The sequence below is a fragment of the Danio rerio genome, chromosome 2 (assembly GCF_052040795.2).
Source record: "Danio rerio strain M-AB ecotype USA chromosome 2, GRCz13ab, whole genome shotgun sequence".
Taxonomy (NCBI): Eukaryota; Metazoa; Chordata; class Actinopteri; order Cypriniformes; family Danionidae; genus Danio; species Danio rerio.
In genome coordinates, this window is record NC_141022.1 from 8505292 (window position 1) to 8524699 (window position 19408).

At 38.3% G+C, this 19408-nt stretch overlaps 2 protein-coding genes and 1 long non-coding RNA gene across 8 annotated transcripts in view; 2 read left to right on the forward strand and 1 right to left on the reverse strand.

Annotated features, from left to right (window-relative positions):
• kcnmb3 (potassium calcium-activated channel subfamily M regulatory beta subunit 3) overlaps positions 1-19408 on the reverse strand; it is a 38685-nt gene that overhangs the window by 16944 nt on the left and 2333 nt on the right. The gene's annotated exons all lie outside the window — the stretch shown is intronic.
• mfsd8l2 (major facilitator superfamily domain containing 8-like 2) overlaps positions 1-19408 on the forward strand; it is a 24007-nt gene continuing 4599 nt past the window's right edge. Inside the window, exons 1-11 of one of the 6 annotated variants that reach the window (XM_087240452.1) lie at positions 1-112; positions 285-504; positions 695-880; positions 971-1033; positions 2520-2639; positions 2725-2804; positions 4313-4610; positions 4881-4954; positions 13659-13872; positions 16822-16944; positions 18366-18496. In XM_087240452.1, the coding sequence (XP_087096578.1) occupies positions 429-504; positions 695-880; positions 971-1033; positions 2520-2639; positions 2725-2804; positions 4313-4610; positions 4881-4954; positions 13659-13872; positions 16822-16944; positions 18366-18496 (1365 nt within the window). In that variant the 5' untranslated portion in view covers positions 1-112; positions 285-428. Of the gene's footprint in view, positions 505-694; positions 881-970; positions 1034-1476; positions 1690-1756; positions 2640-2724; positions 2805-4312; positions 4611-4880; positions 4955-13658; positions 13873-16821; positions 16945-18365; positions 18497-19408 lie in introns of those variants that run through there. The other 5 variants (XM_087240453.1, XM_087240454.1, XM_087240456.1 and 2 more) reach the window with 5 other exon arrangements.
• LOC148679729 (uncharacterized) lies at positions 6432-13404 on the forward strand. The gene is made up of 3 exons (XR_015941927.1): positions 6432-6550; positions 7107-9716; positions 10546-13404. It is a non-coding gene; the product is annotated as an uncharacterized LOC148679729 (long non-coding RNA).

Here is a 19408-nt window from a genome sequence, read left to right on the forward strand (position 1 = left end):
ATGATAAATAATGGATGTAAGCCTAGAGGTAATACTAAACCTCTCCTGCTTCTACGGTGTAGAGAGACTAGTGGAAGTGTCCGAGCTCCGTTTATCTCCAGCACTTGAAAAGGTAAATAAAAGGCATTTATCATCTGTGCATGAAAGGGACATGAATGATTATATTCGAGGAAATAAGAAACTGTATATATAAAATCATCAAGTTAGAATTTCCCCTAGACTACTTATCTGCACCTAATGGTTTATATGTTATATCCTGTATAAATCTGATATAAACTGCACAGAAGAGATGCGTAGCCTACAGTAAGATGATCAAGGGTACATACCAGAGTCGCTAATGGAGAACAGCATCCCTCTCATTACAATAATTGGACCACGAGAAAGAGGAAGGATCAAGAGCTGAGAAAATAGCCTACAGAAACACTACGATGGATTACAGACAAAAAAGGAAACTGTCTTTTATCACTATTGGATTAACGTTTCTGTTGAGCGGCATAGAATATGGTAAATATTCATCTCTTTCCTTTTCATTTCTTTTCTTTCCTCCCTATACTTCAAAAACTCAACGTAGCAGATTGTTTGTTTAAATCAATAGTGTTTAATATCCTCACAAGCATTAGATTGTGTAAATGGTGAATGCATTGATTGTTTTGCATATATCTAGTGCTTCAGGTATCTTCTCTCTCTCTTTCAGCTGTCATTCTGCCAACTATATGGAGATATCTGCAGTTGTTAGAGGCACCACCTTATTTTCTTGGCTTGGGTTTGTCTGCCTTCAGCTTCAGTGGGTTGGTAACTGGTCCAGTGTTTGGCCATTGGTCAGACAAGACCAGAACTACAAAGACCATCATCCTCTTTTCAAATGTTTTCGAAATCGTGGGTCAGTACTGAAGCATGGATGTCTATAATGTAATGTTGGCTTTTAAAAATACAGTAAATCCCCCGTTCTCACGTCACTGTTGTCTCATAGGAAACTTCATGTACTTCATGGGATATTCAAAATGGCTTCTGTTGTCCAGTCGTCTTGTTGCAGGTGAGGATATTTTGAAGCTGTTCAATTCGTCATGGTGAGCTTTGTTTGTGAACTTCTCGGCTCCTGTGGTGCAAATCATCAGTGCTAATGTGATTTAAGACTTCAAACTGATACTAACGACGAGATCTGTTGCTTTTGATCGATGGTTCTCATTAGGTTGTAATTACTGCAAGTCGTGTACTGGAGCATCCTGACCAGACATAATGACTTGTGTTGAAGTGTATAAATCTATAATAATATGTATTGAAGTGATGAATGTGTGAATATTGTAAAAGATCTGGAGTTATCTCTGCCGGATTAAATGGTATTTTTGTAACACAGGCTGATTGGGTAAATGTGCCCAGGGATGCTTTTCTGAGAACCTTAAAAAATGTGTCTTAGGGTACGTAATGGCTGCATTTTTGTGTGTAAAACACGTGGCTTTGTTGACTTTTTTCTTCTAGGGTGCTTTCATATCTGTGGTTTGGTTCATTTGGTCCGGACCATAGATTGTAAAAAATATGGACGTAGTATCCGTGACGTCACCCATAGGTTTATGATGAACCCAAAAAAAGCTATAAGAAGCCATTTTGTTCGCACGTCATGAGCTTGGATTGGATAAAGAAAGAAAGAGATAAAAAAAAAAAAAAAACAGAAGACAAATTTGAATCTTGAAAGTGCTGACTCTCTCCACTGATGTCCCGTTGATGGTGATGGGGTTGTGTTCTCTCTTCTCAAACCAAGGAGCTGATGGTGGAATTCAGGAGAAAGAAGACAGAACACGCCCCCACCACCATCAATGGCACACTAGTGGAGAGAGTCAGCACTTTCAAGTTTCTTGGAGTCCACATCACAGAGGATTTGACATGGACTGCTCACACAGATGCAGTGCTGAGGAAGGCACAACAACACCTCTTCTTCCTCAGGAGGATTGGAATGAGCCCCCTTATCCTCCGCTCATTCTACACCTGCACTGTGGAGAGCATCCTGTCTGGCTGTATCACCACCTGGTACGGAAATAGCACCTGCAGCTATTGCAAAGGCCTTACGTAGTGGGAGGTGAGCTTCCCTCCCTCCAGGACATCTACACCAGGCGGTGCATGAGGAAAGCCAAGAAAATCATCAGCAACTCCAGCCACACAAGCCATAGACTTTTCACTCTGCTACCCACAGGCAGATGGTTCCACAGCATCCGGTCACGCACCAGCCGACTGAAGGAAAGCTTCCTCCCTCAGACTATCAGGCTGATGAACACTTAACACACCTCACACAGACACTTTCGTACCCCTCACTGCACACCATCAATATGTAGCATGCACTGCACCAATTCATACTTAAAACAATACTGTACACTGTCTGTATTTTGCACTGTCGTTGTATTTGCACTGTATTTTGCACTGGTCTGGAGCCAGCACCTAAGCTTTTCACTCATCACAGCACACGTGCTGCTGATGATGTGACAATAAAAGTGATTTGATTTGATTTGAAGATGTTGTTTTTCTATCAGGCATTGGAGCTGGAGCTGGATCCTCCATCTTTGGGTTCCTCACACGCACTACTCTCCCTGATGAGCGAGCTAGAGTCTTTGCTGCTGTCATGGCATGTCGTCAGGCTGGACTTCTGATCGGTGAGTCTGTATTCCACCATATGCATGTTGATAATCCATATATGTATTGCTTTTAATATTTTGATAATGTACATTTTACTTACAGGTCCGGCTTTCAATATATTTCTAAGGTTGTGTGATTTCAAACTGGGTCCATTCATAGTTAATAAATACACCTCACCTGGGGTAAGTTTGTTTTGGGTCATCTCTTATTAATGTCATCCTATTCTCAACCAGGAATATATAGCACATCATGACTAATGCAGTTTAGAGTGTGTATGTGGTCACACTGTACATTTTTGGGATTTTACCTGAATATAACACATCTGATTCACCTCCTGAAAAGACCTGAAAAGGTTGCATCAGATCAGAAGTGTATGGAGACATCCGAAATGTAAGATTCTGTGGGTGCATTATAAACAGGCCTGGGAAACACACTTCATGTCAGTGGGTCTCACAAGATAATTCATATTCTGTAATTCTACACTTTCATTCTGAAATTACAGAAGAGAAAAAGTATTTTGGGGTAATTTGCACAGCTGCAACCCTTCACTGGAAAACATCCATTCACACTCATTTACACACACATACACTACGTCCAATTTAGCTTACCCAATTCACCTGTACCACCGGAGCACCCGGAGGAAACCCACGCGAACGTGATGAAAACACAGAAATGCAAACTTTGACCCAGCCGGGGCTCGAACCAGCAATCTTCTTGCTGTAAAGTGACAGCCCTACCTACTGCGCCACCGCGTCACCCTGGAAAAACTCTTAATTTACGGATACTTTTTATTGACCTTATTCTAAAATGCGGAAGTGCGCCTGTTTTTGCGATTGTCTTAGAACTTCCGTTTCAGTCGCCTATGGGAGAAATGACTAGGAATAATAAACGGCAAAAAACGGTCAAACTACTTGCTCTACAAACAAATGTTTGCATGACTATACAGACCAAGTAGAATAATATAACAAGGAAATATCAGTTTACAACATCAAACAGCGAAACGAGCAGTTTTAAATATCTAAAAATGAATGAGTTGAATGACGAGTTATTCTCGTCTGCGGAGAATAAGGTCAATAGTTCATATCTTGAAAATATATATAATCTTGCATATTGGATAATGCCTCATTCACATTAGCAGCGACATTTTAGCTGCCTGTAGCTCTGGGTGGAGACCTTCTGCAAATGCAAGTCTGTGTAGGTCTACAGCACGTGGAATACAAGTGGTCTCAGAGCTAGCTGAGAAAGGATCAGGTGAGCTCTACTGGAGCTCCGATTGGATGTCGCCCAAGAAAGTCGCTCTTCATTTGCATAAAGTTGAAGGATTCTCAACTTTGTCGGGTCGCTCAACATGCCCACCTGGTCACCAATGGTCGCTGTAACTCACTTAGATGGATGTCACTGGAAATCGCTGGCTCTCCATTAAAATGAACTGTCGCTTGTTGTTTTGCTGCTGTGAGTCGCTTGTAGTGTGCATGAGGCTTAAGACTTTGCAGTAAGGTTCTATTGGTTAACATTAGTCAGCTACATTAGCCTAGTAGAGACAAATATATAGCTTAGATAAATCTAACAACAAATAAAAGTGTATTGATGTAATAAAAATTTTGCTTGTTAGTTATAGCAAGTTAGCAAACGTAAACTAATGACATTTACCTGTATTATAAACACCTCAACATTTCTTTTAATGTCCCAGCTCTTCATGTGTGGGATGTGGCTGCTCATGCAGTTTGCCGTCATGGGTCTGTACTGGGACATCCCACCCCTGGATTCCTTTGCTGAGCAGCAGATGCCCCTCAGAGAGGTCAGAGGTGAAGAAGATGAGCCCCTCATGAGTCTGGAGGATGATGACAGGACTGCGGTAGCGGACTCGTATGGCTCGCTCAATCCAGAACAGACCGAGACCCAACTCTCATCCCAAATCCCACCATCTCCTCCAGAGTCCCCTCCTCCAGACACCTCCGACCCCTTTGAAAACTTCAGTGCCAGTCGAGGTGAACCATTTATTGTTATACGCTGCTCTTGTTGTTTTTGGCAGAGAGCTGGTGCAGCATCGATTCATTCTTTGTAGCATCTGAGGTGCTAATCTGAGAGAGTGGCGATCTGAAAACGCTTTATTGATCGCCCCGTTCTGTCTTTGCTCTTGGATTGTGGAGTATCTGTGTGTGTGTATAGGGTAGTGTCCTAATTATATTCAATCCTGTCTTGGCAGCATCGCCAAGCCTGATATCTATAGCTCTCTATCGCTCTCTTTTTTTCTGCAGAGTTTCTGAGAGAGGAGGTAGTGGTTCTTCTCACCGCTCAGTTCATCACTCTCTTCAATCAGACAGCACTCGAGGTAAAAGTCGACAATTGCATCATATTTTGTCAGGACTGCACTGGAGGCAGGTTTGGTTCGCTTGTTACCAGATGACCAAAGAGGATGAGAACTCTTTAGCAACTTGACCCAGAAAGCATTTTTGTTTGTGTTTAAAAGACATCTGAAAGGCGTCCAAATATAGAGAGTTCTTGGTTAAATTCGAAAATCAAACAAAACAATAGTCCAAATATAGACTGGTCATCAAATAGACAGGAATGAATGAGTACACATGTGAAGTCTGTCTAAGCTCTCAAGGTAAAAGTCGACAGTTGCATCATATTTTGTCAGGACTGCACTGGAGGCAGTTTTGGTTCATTTGTTTCCAGATGAACAAAAAGGATAAAAACTCTTCAGCAACTAGACCCACATTTGTGTGTGTGTGATTAAAAGACATCTAATAGACGTCCAAACATAGAGAGCTTGGCTAAATTTGAAAATCTAACAGATATCTAGCAATAATATAAAAACGAGTCATCAAATAGACAGGAATGAATGATTACATATGTAAAGTCTGCCCAAGCACTCGAGATAAAAGTCGACAGTTGCATCATATTTTGTCAGGACAGCAGCACTGGAGGCCGTTTTGTATCGCTTATTACCAGATGACCAAGAACTCTTTAGCAACTTGACCTAGAAAATATCTTTGTGTGTTTAAAAGACATCTAATAGATGTCCAAACATGGAGTTCTTGGGTAAATTTGAAAATCTAACAGACATCTAACAATAGTCCAAAAATAGACTGGACATTAAATGAACAGCAATGAATAATAAGATGTGAAGTCTGTCTACGCACTTGAGGTAAAAGTCGACAATTGGATGCTGTTTTGTCAGGACTGCACTGGAGGCAGTTTTGGTTCGCTTGTTACCTGATGACCAAAGAGGATAAAAAGTCTTCAGCAACAAGACCTAGATTTTTGTGTGTGTTTAAAAGACATCTAATAGATGTCCAAACATATAGAGTTCCTGGCAAAATAATCCACAAATACACTGGTCATCAAATAGACAGGAATGAATGAGTACAAATGTGAAGTCTGTCCAAGCACTTGAGGTGAAAGTCGACAATTGCATCATATTTTTGTCAGGACTGCAATGGAGGCAGTTTTAGTTAGCTTGTTACCAGATGACCAGAGAGGATAAAAAGTCTTTAGCAACTTGACTCAGAAAGCATTTTTGTGTGTGCTGATGTCCAAACATAGATGTCTTGGCTAAAACGAGGCAAAATTTGAAAATTTAACAGACATCTAATAATAATCCAAAAATAGACTAGAAATCGAATAGACTGGATTGAATGATTACATTTGTAAAGTCTGTCTAAACTCTCGAGGTAAAAGTCGACAATTGGATCATGTTTTGTCAGGACTGCAATAAAGGCAGTTTTGGTTCGCTTGTTACCAGATGAACAAAGACAATAAAAATTCTTTAGCATCTTGACCCAGATTTTTGTGTGTGTTTAAAAGACATCTAATAGATGTCCAAACATAGAGTTCTTGAGTAATGTTGAAAATCTAACAGATATCTAGCAATAGTCCAAAAATAGACTGGACACCAAATAGACAGGAATGAATGATTAGACATGTGAAATTTGTCTTAGTACTCGAGGTAAACGTTGACAATTGCATCATATTTTTGTCAGGAGTGCACAAGAGGCAGTTTTGGTTTCCTTTCTACCAGATGACCAAAAAGGATAAAAAGTATTTAGCAACTTGACCTAAAAACATTTCTGTGTGTGTTTAAAAGACATCTAACATACGTCCAAACATAGAGTTCTTGGGTAAAACAAGCCTAAATTTATAAATCTAACAGACAACAATAGTCCAACATAGACTGGTCATCAAATAGACAGGAATAAATGAGTACACATGTGAAGTCTGTCTAAACTCTCGAGGCAAAAGTCGACATTGGATCATATTTTGTCAGGACTGCACTGGAGGCAGTTTTGGTTCACTTGTTACCAGATGACCAAAAACAATAAAAAGTTTTTAGCATCTTGACCCAGATTTTTGTGTGTGTTTAAAAGACATTTAATAGATGTCCAAACATAGAGTTCTTGAGTAAATTTGAAAATCTAACAGACATCTAACAATAGTCCAAAAACAGACTGGCCACCAAATAGACAGGAATGAATGATTAGACATGTGAAATCTGTCTTAGTACTCGAGGTAAACGTCGACAATTGCATCATATTTTTGTCAGGAGTGCACAAGAGGCAGTTTTTGTTTGCTTTGTACCAGATGATCGAAGAGGATAAGAAGTCTTTAACAACTTGACTTGAAAAACATTTTGTGTGTGTTTAAAACACATCTAATAGACGTCCAAACATAGAGTTCTTGGGTAAAACAAGGCTAAATTTGTAAATCTAACAGACAACAATAGTCTAACATAGACTGGTCATCAAATAGACAGGAATAAAATATTACACATGGAAATTCTGTCTAAGCACTTGAGGTAAAAGTTGACAATTGGATCATATTATGTCAGGACTGCAATGAAGGCAGTTTTGGTTCGTTACAAGATGACCAGAGAGGATAAAAACTCTTTAGCAACTTGACCCAGTAAAGATTTTTGGGCAATAGTAATGGAATGTGCAAAAATTCCCAAAGACAGGTGTGCCAAGCCTGTGACATCATATTCTAATTCTGTGTTCACACCAGACGTGGAACGCGTGGATAAATCACGCAATTCGTACGCGCGTCAAACCCCGCTTCATTCGCGTGTCAAATTCACATCAGAACAGACGCGGATTCGCGTGATGGGCAGGGCTTCTGTCTGTCCAAAAACTCTAGCTTCATAGCTAAATGGCTAACATGGATTTTATGAAGAAAATAACAGTGTTTATGTGTTTTATGAAGACTGAAAAACAGCGTTGATACGTTTAGGGTCGTGTCTGAGACCACTACATTCTTTCAGAGGTGCATCCAGCTCTGTGAGCTCATAAACGCCTCCAGAAACTTAACCTGGATGACGGAGGCTTTCAGCGGTGCTTCTGACTGAGCCAAGCCGAGTTTGATGAACTGTTGTCGGTGAAGGCTGGAGGATTTCCCTCGGAACACTGACAGCAGGTTCTACGTCACAATCACGCCCCCACAAGAGCAAGATTCCGATTGGTTTACGCGGCGCGAATGTACGCTGAAGTTCAGATTTTCGAAATCGAGAGATTCATCCACGCGCAAAACGCTCAATTCGCCCTGCGCAATTTGCGTCATTCCCGCCGCGCCATTCGCGCGTATCACGTCGCAGGATGTCTATTCACGCGTTTGCATTGACTTAACATGTAAATCCCTCGCACTTGACGCGCGTGCCGCGTCTGGTGTGAACGCAGCATAAAAGACTTGAGGCTGTAATTGCTGCCAAAGGTGCATCAACAAAGAATTGAGATAAGGCTGTGAATACATACAGTATGTACATGTGATTTTTCAGGCTTTTTATTTTGACTAAAAAACATACTATAGTTACTAAAGTAAACATTCAAAGCACAGCACTTTGATCTTCAGCCAATTTTGACATTATCGTGCATCTGTGTTATCGTACACATCAAATGATTGAAATTATATTCAATACTCAGCAATTCCTCTGTGTACTGCTAGAAGTAAGCCCATGCACTACTAGTGGTACACGTACCACAGTTTGAGAACCACTGGCCTAGAGCTTGGTTAACTGTGATATCAGTGAGTTACTGTTATCTGCTTGCATTCAAGGTGTTGAAAATACAAAATAACTAACATTTGCATGACGAAATGTTAATCTTGCTAACAACTGGCTTAGCAAAACATTAAAAGCGGCATGTTAAGAGTGTTGAGAAGATGTTAAAATAGGCTAGAAATGTGTGACCACCATGGTAAAATGTTCAGTTTGTCAGACACATATGCTGTATGGCCAGTATCTGAAAAATCCCAAATGCCAAGCTTATTAATTTTAGCCATCTAAAAATATAGTAAGCCTTATTTTGAAGTTGAATTGAACAATGTGCTTCGAATTGGCACAGTAATTTTCCACAGCCAGTCATCAGACCCCCCGCGCTGTCCTAAATTAATTTGAGCTTCTAAATAATGCCTGTCCAATTATGATTGATTAAGGCTCACAGTGGTAGGAACATCTAAATTTAATTTAATATAATCTAGGTTTGATTTAATATAATCAGGTATTTGAAATTGACACACATTTACCTTTGCAATTTCCTGACCTAGATACTTGAAAAAGTGCTTATCGAGTTCCAATTCATTACGTTTTTTTTCTCTAGATGTCCTGCTTAGGCTTACTCTTTCATGCTAAATCAAATCACTATCTGAAAAAGCACACTCTGGATATATTAAAATCTTGCCATTACTTTGCCTGAAGAAAATGTGGTGCTTGCCCATGTAAAGCATGCTATGAGATATTTCACTCATGCTTTTGTGCAGTCTTTACCTTAATTTGGTACTTGGTTTGTGAATTTTTGTCCATCACTATTTATAAGACATCTAATAGACATCCAAACATAAATATCTTTGCTAAAACAAGGCTAAATTTGGCCTGTCAGTGAAGATTTACAGTAACAAACATCTAACAATGTCTATTTTTGGACTTTTGTTAGACGTCTCTTAGACTTTCAACTACAGCCCACATTTAGCCTTGTTTCAGCCATGATGTCTTTGTTTGAATGTCTAACAGATGTCATTTAAACATCAAATCCTTGGTAGGAAGGCTTAAATTCACCAAACATCTTAAAATCTATAAATTTTAATCATAAAAACTGTGTGCAGTTGTGTATCTCTACTTTAACGAAAGCACTTGGTTTGTGCATTTTGTCCCTCACTACTTAGAAGACATTCAATAGACGTCCAAGCATAAACATCTTGGCTAAAACAAGACAAAATTTGGTCTTTCAGTGAAGGTCCACAGTAATAGATATCTAACAATGTCTATTTTTGGACCTTTGTTAGACATCTATTAGACTTTCAACGACAATTTTAGCCATGATGTCTTTGTTTGGATGTCTAATAGATGTAATTTAAACATAAAATTCATGATAGGGAAGCTTAAATTTACCACACATCTTAAAATCTATACATTATAATCATAAAAAGTTTGTGCAGTTATTTATCTCTACTTTAACTCAAGTACTTGGTTTGTGTATTTTGACCATCAGAACTTAAAAGACATCTAATAGACATCTAAACATAAACATGTTGGCTAAAACAAGGCTAAATTCTGTCTGTCAGTGAAGATCTACATTAACAGACATCTAACAATGTCTATTTTTACTCAAGCTCTTGGTTTGTGTATTTTGTCTACCACTACTTAATAGACATCTAACAGACATCTAAACATAAACATCTTGGCCAAAACAAGGCTAAATTTGGCCTGTCAGTGAAGATCTACAGTAACAGATACCTAACAATGTCTATTTTTGGACTTTTGTTAGACGTCTCTTAGACTTTCAACTACAGCCCAAATTTAGCCTTGTTTTAGACATGATGTCTTTGTTTAGATGTCTACTAGATGTCATTTAAACATCAAATCCTTGGTAGGGAGGCTTAAATTCACCAAACACCTTAAAATCTATAAATTTTAATCATAAAAAGTGTGTGCAGTTGTGTATCTCTACTTTAACGAAAGCACTTGGTTTATGCATTTTGTCCCTCACTACTTAGAAGACATCTAATAGACATCTAAACATAAACACCTTTGCTAATATAAGACTAAATTGGGCCTGTCAGTGAAGATCTACAGTAACAGACATCTAACAATGTCTATTTTTGTTCTCTGTGTCATGTCTGTTAGACTTTTAACGACAGCTTAAATTTAGTCTTGTTTTAGCTATGACAACCTTGTTTGGATGTCTAATAGATGTCATTTAAACATAAAATCCTTGGTAGGGAGGCTTAAATTCACCACATCTTAAAATCTATAAATCATAATCATAAAAAGTTTGTGCAGTTGTGAATCTCTACGTTTACTCATCCGCTTGGTTTGTGTATTTTAGCCACCATTACTTAAAAGACATTCAATAGACGTCCAAGCATAAACATCTTGGCTAAAACAAGACAAAATTTGGTCTGTCAGTGAAGGTCCACAGTAATAGATATCTAACAAAGTCTATTTTTGGACCTTTGTTAGACATCTATTAGACTTTCAACGACAATTTTAGCAATTTTGGCCAAATTTACCCCTATTTTAGCCATGATGTCTTTGTTTGGATGTCTAATAGATGTAATTTAAACATAAAATTCATGGTAGGGAAGCTTGAATTTACCACACATCTTAAAATCTATAAATTATAATCATAAAAAGTTTGTGCATTTATTTATCTCTACTTTAACTCAAGTACTTGGTTTGTGTATTTTGACCATCAGAACTTAAAAGACATGTAATAGACATCTAAACATAAACATGTTGGCTAAAACAAGGCTAAATTCTATCTGTCAGTGAAGAACTACAGTAACAGAAATCTAACAATGTCTATTTTTGGACTTTTGTTAAACGTCTATTAGACTTTCAATGACAGCCCAAATTTGGTCTTGTGTTAGCCATGATGTCTTTGTTTGGATGTCTAATAGATGTCATTTAAACATCAAATCCTTGGTAGGGAGGCTTAAATTCACCACATCTTAAAACCTCTAAATTATAGTCATAAAATGTTTGTACAGCTTTTTACTCAAGCTCTTGGTTTGTGTATTTTGTCTACCACTACTTAATAGACATCTAACAGACATCTAAACATAAACATCTTGGCCAAAACAAGGCTAAATTTGGCCTGTCAGTGAAGATCTACAGTAACAGATACCTAACAATGTCTATTTTTGGACTTTTGTTAGACGTCTCTTAGACTTTCAACTACAGCCCACATTTAGCCTTGTTTCAGCCATGATGTCTTTGTTTGAATGTCTAACAGATGTCATTTAAACATCAAATCCTTGGTAGGAAGGCTTAAATTCACCAAACATCTTAAAATCTATAAATTTTAATCATAAAAACTGTGTGCAGTTGTGTATCTCTACTTTAACGAAAGCACTTGGTTTGTGCATTTTGTCCCTCACTACTTAGAAGACATTCAATAGACGTCCAAGCATAAACATCTTGGCTAAAACAAGACAAAATTTGGTCTGTCAGTGAAGGTCCACAGTAATAGATATCTAACAATGTCTATTTTTGTTCTCTGTGTCATGTCTGTTAGACTTTTAACGACAGCTTAAATTTAGTCTTGTTTTAGCTATGACAACCTTGTTTGGATGTCTAATAGATGTCATTTAAACATAAAATCCTTGGTAGGGAGGCTTAAATTCACCACATCTTAAAATCTATAAATCATAATCATAAAAAGTTTGTGCAGTTGTGAATCTCTACGTTTACTCATCCGCTTGGTTTGTGTATTTTAGCCACCATTACTTAAAAGACATTCAATAGACATCCAAGCATAAACATCTTGGCTAAAACAAGACAAAATTTGGTCTGTCAGTGAAGGTCCACAGTAATAGATATCTAACAATGTCTATTTTTGGACCTTTGTTAGACATCTATTAGACTTTCAACGACAATTTTAGCAATTTTGGCCAAATTTACCCCTATTTTAGCCATGATGTCTTTGTTTGGATGTCTATAGATGTATATAGATGTAATTTAAACATAAAAATAATGGTAGGGAAGCTTGAATTTACCACACATCTTAAAATCTATAAATTATAATCATAAAAAGTTTGTGCAGTTATTTAAAACAAGGCTAAATTCTGTCTGTCAGTGAAGAACTACAGTAACAGAAATCTAACAATGTCTATTTTTGGACTTTTGTTAAACGTCTATTAGACTTTCAATGACAGCCCAAATTTGGTCTTGTGTTAGCCATGATGTCTTTGTTTGAATGTCTAATAGATGTCATTTAAACATCAAATCCTTGGTAGGGAGGCTTAAATTCGCCACATCTTAAAATCTATAAATTATAATCATAAAAAGTTGTGCAGTTGTGTATCTCTACTTTAACTGAAGCACTTGGTTTGTGTATTTTGACCATCAGAACTTAAAAGACATCTAATAGACATCTAAACATAAACATTTAGGCTAAAACAAGGCTAAATTTGGTCTGTCAGTGAAGATCTACAGTAACAGACATCTAACAATGTCTATTTTCGGACTTTTGTTAGACCTATTGTACTTTCAGTAGCTCAAATTTAGCCTTGTTTTAGGTATGATGTCGTTGTTTGGATGTCTAATAGATGCCATTTAAACATAAAATTCATGGTAGAAAATTACATTTTCGCTTCCATAACAACTGCAGATTAATACTCTCTCTCTGTTGGTTTGCTATGAGTGAATGATGCACAAAAGAAAGCCTCCTTAATCAATAATCCATTTCATTTGGAAGTACAGAGACATACTGAAATAAAAGTCTCAGCAACGTGTTACTAAGTCAAATGAACACTTCTTCAGAATAGAATTGTCCTGCAAAATATATTTATAGCAAATTATTTAAAAAAAAATCTGATTTATACGGAAATGTGGACTATTTTAGGCAAGTATATTATAATTAGATTACCTAAAATGTAATGTAATCCCTTACTTTACTAATTCAGTGAATGAGTAATTCAATTACAGTAACTAATTATGCCTATCACTGAAGATAACAGAGGAAAAAGCATGCTATGCTTTTATTCGTGTTATTGTGCAGTTTCTGTGGTGTTGTGAGCGGCTAATGCCTTGTTCTCGTCTGCAGACCATGGTGACCCCGCTGACGCAGAAGTACTTTGGCTTTGGCGAGCTGGGCAACAGTGTGATGTACAGCCTGTGTGGGGTGGAGGTAATTGCAGGTTTCTTCCTGGTGCGCTGGCTGAGCCGTGTGCTGGAGGACCGGGTGGTGCTGGCAGTGGGGCTGCTCATCTGCAGCGGGGCCTGTGTCTGGTGCCTCATCTTCCTGGCCAATCCACAGGGTGTGTTTCTGTGTATGTGTGTGTGCGTGGCAGACGGCCAGAGAAACTGGCATACACCTGGGCATGGACAGACACAATATGTCTGCTTAGTTTGCTGCCAGCTCGATGATATGCGTTATTAGTTTGGAACTGCTTTGATATCTATCTATCTATCTATCTATCTATCTATCTATCTATCTATCTATCTATCTATCTATCCATCCATCCATCCATCCATCCATCCATCCATCCACCCACCCACCCATCCATCCATCCATCCATCCATCCATCCATCCATCCATCTATCTATCTATCTATCTATCTATCTATCTATCTATCTATCTATCTATCTATCTATCTATCTATCTATCTATCTATCTATCTATCTATCTATCTATCTATCTACAAGAAAACAAATATTTTTATATTGCTTTAACCTATTTGAATAAGATAATCAGGTTTCTAGTGCATTTAAGAGATAAGAAGTTTAACTTATTATTTTAATCAGTTTAATTAATGTAAGTTGACATGACTAGAAAACTTCATTTGATTCAACTAAAACATTTTATGCAGCAGAAATTTACAGTCTGTCTGTTTGTCTGTCTGTCTAGTTATCTTTCCGTCTGTCTGTCCGTCCAACCCAGGCTCAAACTGAAAACGTACCTCTATATACATTTTTGTAGAGCGCCAAATATGTCCCAAGAGCTTTTTTTGTGCCGTCTTTGTTTTCGCAAATCCGCCAGAGGCCGTTGTGTATGCTTTTTCAGGTCTCCAATTTCTTTCATGAGTGCCATTCGCGCCTGCTGTATTTGTGTAAATCCACCAGAGACCACTGTCGACTGACTGACTGACTGACCGATCGAATGACCCACCCTCCTCCTTCCCTAAACCCAGCCAATAGTGTTTTCAAATGCATCGATTGACCCACCCACCCACTTCCCCAAACCCATCCAACAAGGTTTTCAAAAGCAATCCAGAAAAGCCATATTTACCACATTTTTTAATTTTACCACATTCTCACCCTGTTATTTACTTGTATATTGTATTTTTTGGATTCTGTTTTTGTCTTTCTGAAATCGTTCTTCACCGGACTTGAACGCCGTCGTCGTGGTCAGCTGCTCTCTGCATCTCAAGTCCGCCGATGTACATGGCGAGCTAACTGGACAAATTGGTAACTGCGAAAATGTTGTCCATGCGGAGGTAATCGGTCAGCTGCTAGCGTGAAAAAGAACAACATCATACTGCCATACGATTGGGCGACACAGTGGCGCAGTAGGTAGTGCTGTCACCTCACAGCAAAAAGGTCACTGGTTTGAGCCTCAGCTGGGTCAGTTGGCACTTCTGTGTGGAGTTTTCATGTTCTCCCCGTGGTATAATTAGGTAAATTGTCCGTAGTGTATGTGTGTAAATGAAAGTGTGTGGGTGTTTCCCAGTGATGGGTTGCAACTGTTGCTGCGTAAAAACATTTGCTGGATAAGTAAGCGGTTCATTCCGCTGTGGTGACCCCAGATTAATAAAGGGACTAAGCCGGAAAGAAAATGAATGAATGAAGTTTTTAGTTACAATATTCCCAAAATCATTCGGCATATATCTGCTGATTTTTTTTTTTTTTTTACAAAATTCTGCGCAGAAATGGAAAAAAATGCCTGCAGATTCTGTATGGCCTTACTGATAGGAAAATTAACTGTTCACAGTCTGTGATAATGAATAGCAATTATAGCAGCGGCTGGGCAACCGGAAACAACGCATCCGGTCTGGATCACCATATTTGTGAAATAGGCCTATTTTTTAAATATTTAAATGTGTGAAAATGCTAACTACATGCTAGCAATGTGACAAATATGGTATCAACATATTAATATGTGTTACACTGTCAGAAATAAAAGTACAAAAGTATCAGTGATGCATTTACCATTTCAAAAGATATACTTGTGTTCTTTTTAGATACAATATGGGCCAACTGGTTACACTACCTGACAAAAGTCTTGTCGTTGATTTCAGTTGTAAGAGCAACAAATTATAACTGGACTTCTAGTTGATCATTTGAAAAAGTGAGTGAAGGTGGATTTTTCTGACAAATCATCTGTTGGACTGTGAGAGATCTGCAGAGTAGATGGCAACATCAACAGCCTGAGGTATCAAGACATTAGTGCCCATCACATTACAAACCAAAGGAGAGGGCAAATTCTTCAGCAGGAGAGCGCTCCTCATACTTCAGCCTCCACATCAACGTTTCTGAAAGCAGTAGGTCAAGGTGCTTCAGAATTGGCCAGCCCAGTCACCAGTCATGAACATTATTGAGCATGTCTGGGGTAAGATGAAGGAGGAGGCATTGAAGATGAATCCAAAGAGTCTTGATGAACTCTGGGAGTCCTGCAAGAACGCTTTCTTTGCCATTCTGGATGACTTTATTAAAAAGTTATTTGAGTCATTGCAGAGATGTATAGATGCAGTTTTCCAAGGTCATTGGAGTCATACACAATATACACTCTTTTTCCAAGGCACCATGATTTTATATTCTACTGTACATTATTTCTGTTCAGTGACAAGACTTGTATCTAAGCAAAGTCAGACCTTATGTCCTAATTAAATCATTAAAAATCAAGGCATGATCATATTTTATTTTGGTAAAATAAACGTAACCTACAGGCCTTTGCCTTTCATATAAACCACTTCTGATACAAATTGATCAACTAAAAGTCAAGTTATTATTTATTGTTCCTAAAACATGGATAGGCAACAAGATATGAACCCAAATCTTTAGGTACAGCCCCAGTACAGCTTGTGTACCTTTATTTCTGAGAGTAGAAACATACTTACATGATAACAAAATCCTAAAATCTGCCATCAGCATGTTGACGCTGTGCTGAAGTGCTAACAGATTTGATCAGAGATTGTGTTCAGCTGTCTCCTGTTGACGTTGAAATGCTATTCTCCCTTTCATTCTCTACGGATTTGTCTTTTGATCAGGTGGTTTGGGGTTTGAGTTGTTCGAGTTTATCATCGGAGTGTTCCTGCAGTTACTGGGACTTCCTTTCGTTGCTGTGTCTCAGGTGTCCCTCTTTTCTAAGGTCACAGCTGAGAAAACACAAGGTAAGAAAAAGAAAAGTCCAAAGAGAAAACAAAATGAAACCCAAGAAAAAGACAGATAAGACCTTGAGTACAGTCATGTTTGTGTGAGGGTTACATTTTGTCACTGTTTAAATATTAAAAACTATGGAATAAAATCACTGTCATAAATATTTCATGCGTAAATAAAATTCACGCATCCGTAATTATAAAATTGTACAGAAAAGGAGTCGTAATTTTACGAGGGTACAATTCCAAAATCTGCGATTAGAACAGACACAGATACAACATTTCCTTTGTCTGTTTGATTATAACTGATAAATTTATGATGGGTGTACTTTACAAACACGAAACACAGTTTCACCAGGGACACGAAGTCCTGATTACGAGTACGAATCAAACAGCGACACTCCACTGTCAAAATTACGTCACCGCTGTCACAGCACCTGCTGGGCGCTCAGAGTATATATATATATATATATATATATATATATATATATATATATATATATATATATATATATATTATATATAAATCCTTAATATATTATATATATTTTATATGTAAAGATATTTGCGTATTGCTCTACATCTTGTGTGTAGTGTGTAAGCCAGGCGCTCTTTCCGGCAGACAATTTGTTGTCGCCGACTTTGTTCTGGTCTAAAGAACAGACTATTTACAGTTTCTCAAAATAGCAACGTGCCAAAACAATGCTGCTTTTTTAGACCAGAACGCATATGGGCGCACATTTAAGCACAAATGCAATTGCTATTTAAACAGTGTGGCACAACACCCATCGCGTCGCGCCTTGCGCCACATTGCGCCGGGTGTATGATAGGGCCCACTGACTTAATCAACAGATGTCATGTTATAGTTAACAGTGTTCAGTGATTCACTCATACTACGCTCGCTGCCTGTAATGTGAAACACAGTGAAAATGGACCTCATTAAGTCTCAACCTTTATAACAGCTCATGACGGACATTTCTCTAAGAAGGAATAACAATACTCTTACCTGAGACGCTGTGTGGGGGCTCTGAGCGCCCAGCAGGCGCGCCGTTGTGATCGATGGCTCTCGCTTGTTTATTAATGCCTGTGACAGCGGTGACGTAATTTTGACAGTGGAGTGTCGCAGTTTGATTCGTACTCGTAATAAGGACTTTGTGTCCGTGGTGAAACTGTATTTCATGTTTGTAAAGTAAACTCATTGTAAATTTATCAGTCATATACAAACAGACAAAGGAAATGTCGTATCTGTGTCTGTTCTAGTTACAGATTTTGGAATTGTACCCTTGTAAAATTACGAGTCCGTTCCGTTTTACTGTATTATTTTATAAATACCAATGCGAGAATTTTATTTACACACAAAATATTCATGACAGTGATTTTATTCCATAAAAAACCACATGCAGATTCTAATGATTGTGTATTTTGTGCGTCTTCAGGCTTTAGTCAGGGCGTGCGGCGGTCAGTTGGGGGTCTCGCCACCATTCTTGGTCCCCTGTGGGCAGGGGGTCTAATAGGAAATTTATATGTGATGTTGGGTATGATGATGCTTCTGCTGACCCTCATCATGGTGAGTCAACAGACCCGTTATGACAGAAGATTTTTCCGGTGTGCCATCATAACACACAACATTGACCACCTCAATTAAGGTTACATGTCTCGCTATGTGCAAACAGTGTCTATTATAGATCCAGTCAACTGAGCAAAAAATCTATATTACAGGAGATTGTTTGGCCATTAGGATGTGTGGCTTTTTTCTTCCAAAAGGGTGATTTAGACATATAGGAAATGCTAGATTTGAACAGTTTAGACAGAAAATAGGTTACTTTTTAAGTATTAAGAAATGGAATTGTGCAATCTTAAAATGTAATTTTAACTTCACATAAGTAGCAGTTTTAGATCTTTCGCTTTAAATGTGTTTAAAAGGATTAATATAACAAAGTCAATAGCCCCTTTCACACATACAGACCTTTCCGGAAAGGTTGTATGTGTGAACAGGTCCTTTTTGAAAATACCGGTAAATTCGTTCTGGCTATTTTCCGGAAAGAGAAGTTGTAACATTACCGGCAATTTGCCGGAATGCTGCGCTGTGTGAATGCAGAAGGAAGATTCCCGTAATAAGCGCGTGCACGTCTAGAACGTATTGACGTGAGACGTCTGCTTTAGCCAATCACAACAGTCAGACGCATTTACGTCCGCGCGGTTTGTGAGGATAAAAGCCTTTGAATATTTTTCCAGACACATTTAGCTGCTAGAAGTTAGTCAGATAACGTTTATATGTTCTTCTTAATGCCAACTGTGTAAATAATCATCAATGAGATGCTTATGATAAGCCGTTGTTTGTTTACGTTCGTGTGCCTGTGAAACAGCCTGTGAGCGCCTGCACACGCACATATTATGAACATCTCGACATGCGAAAGTGATCCTGAGAAAGTTGTTCACAATATTGATCATCCACAGAGTTTGTAATTTAGTCAAATGT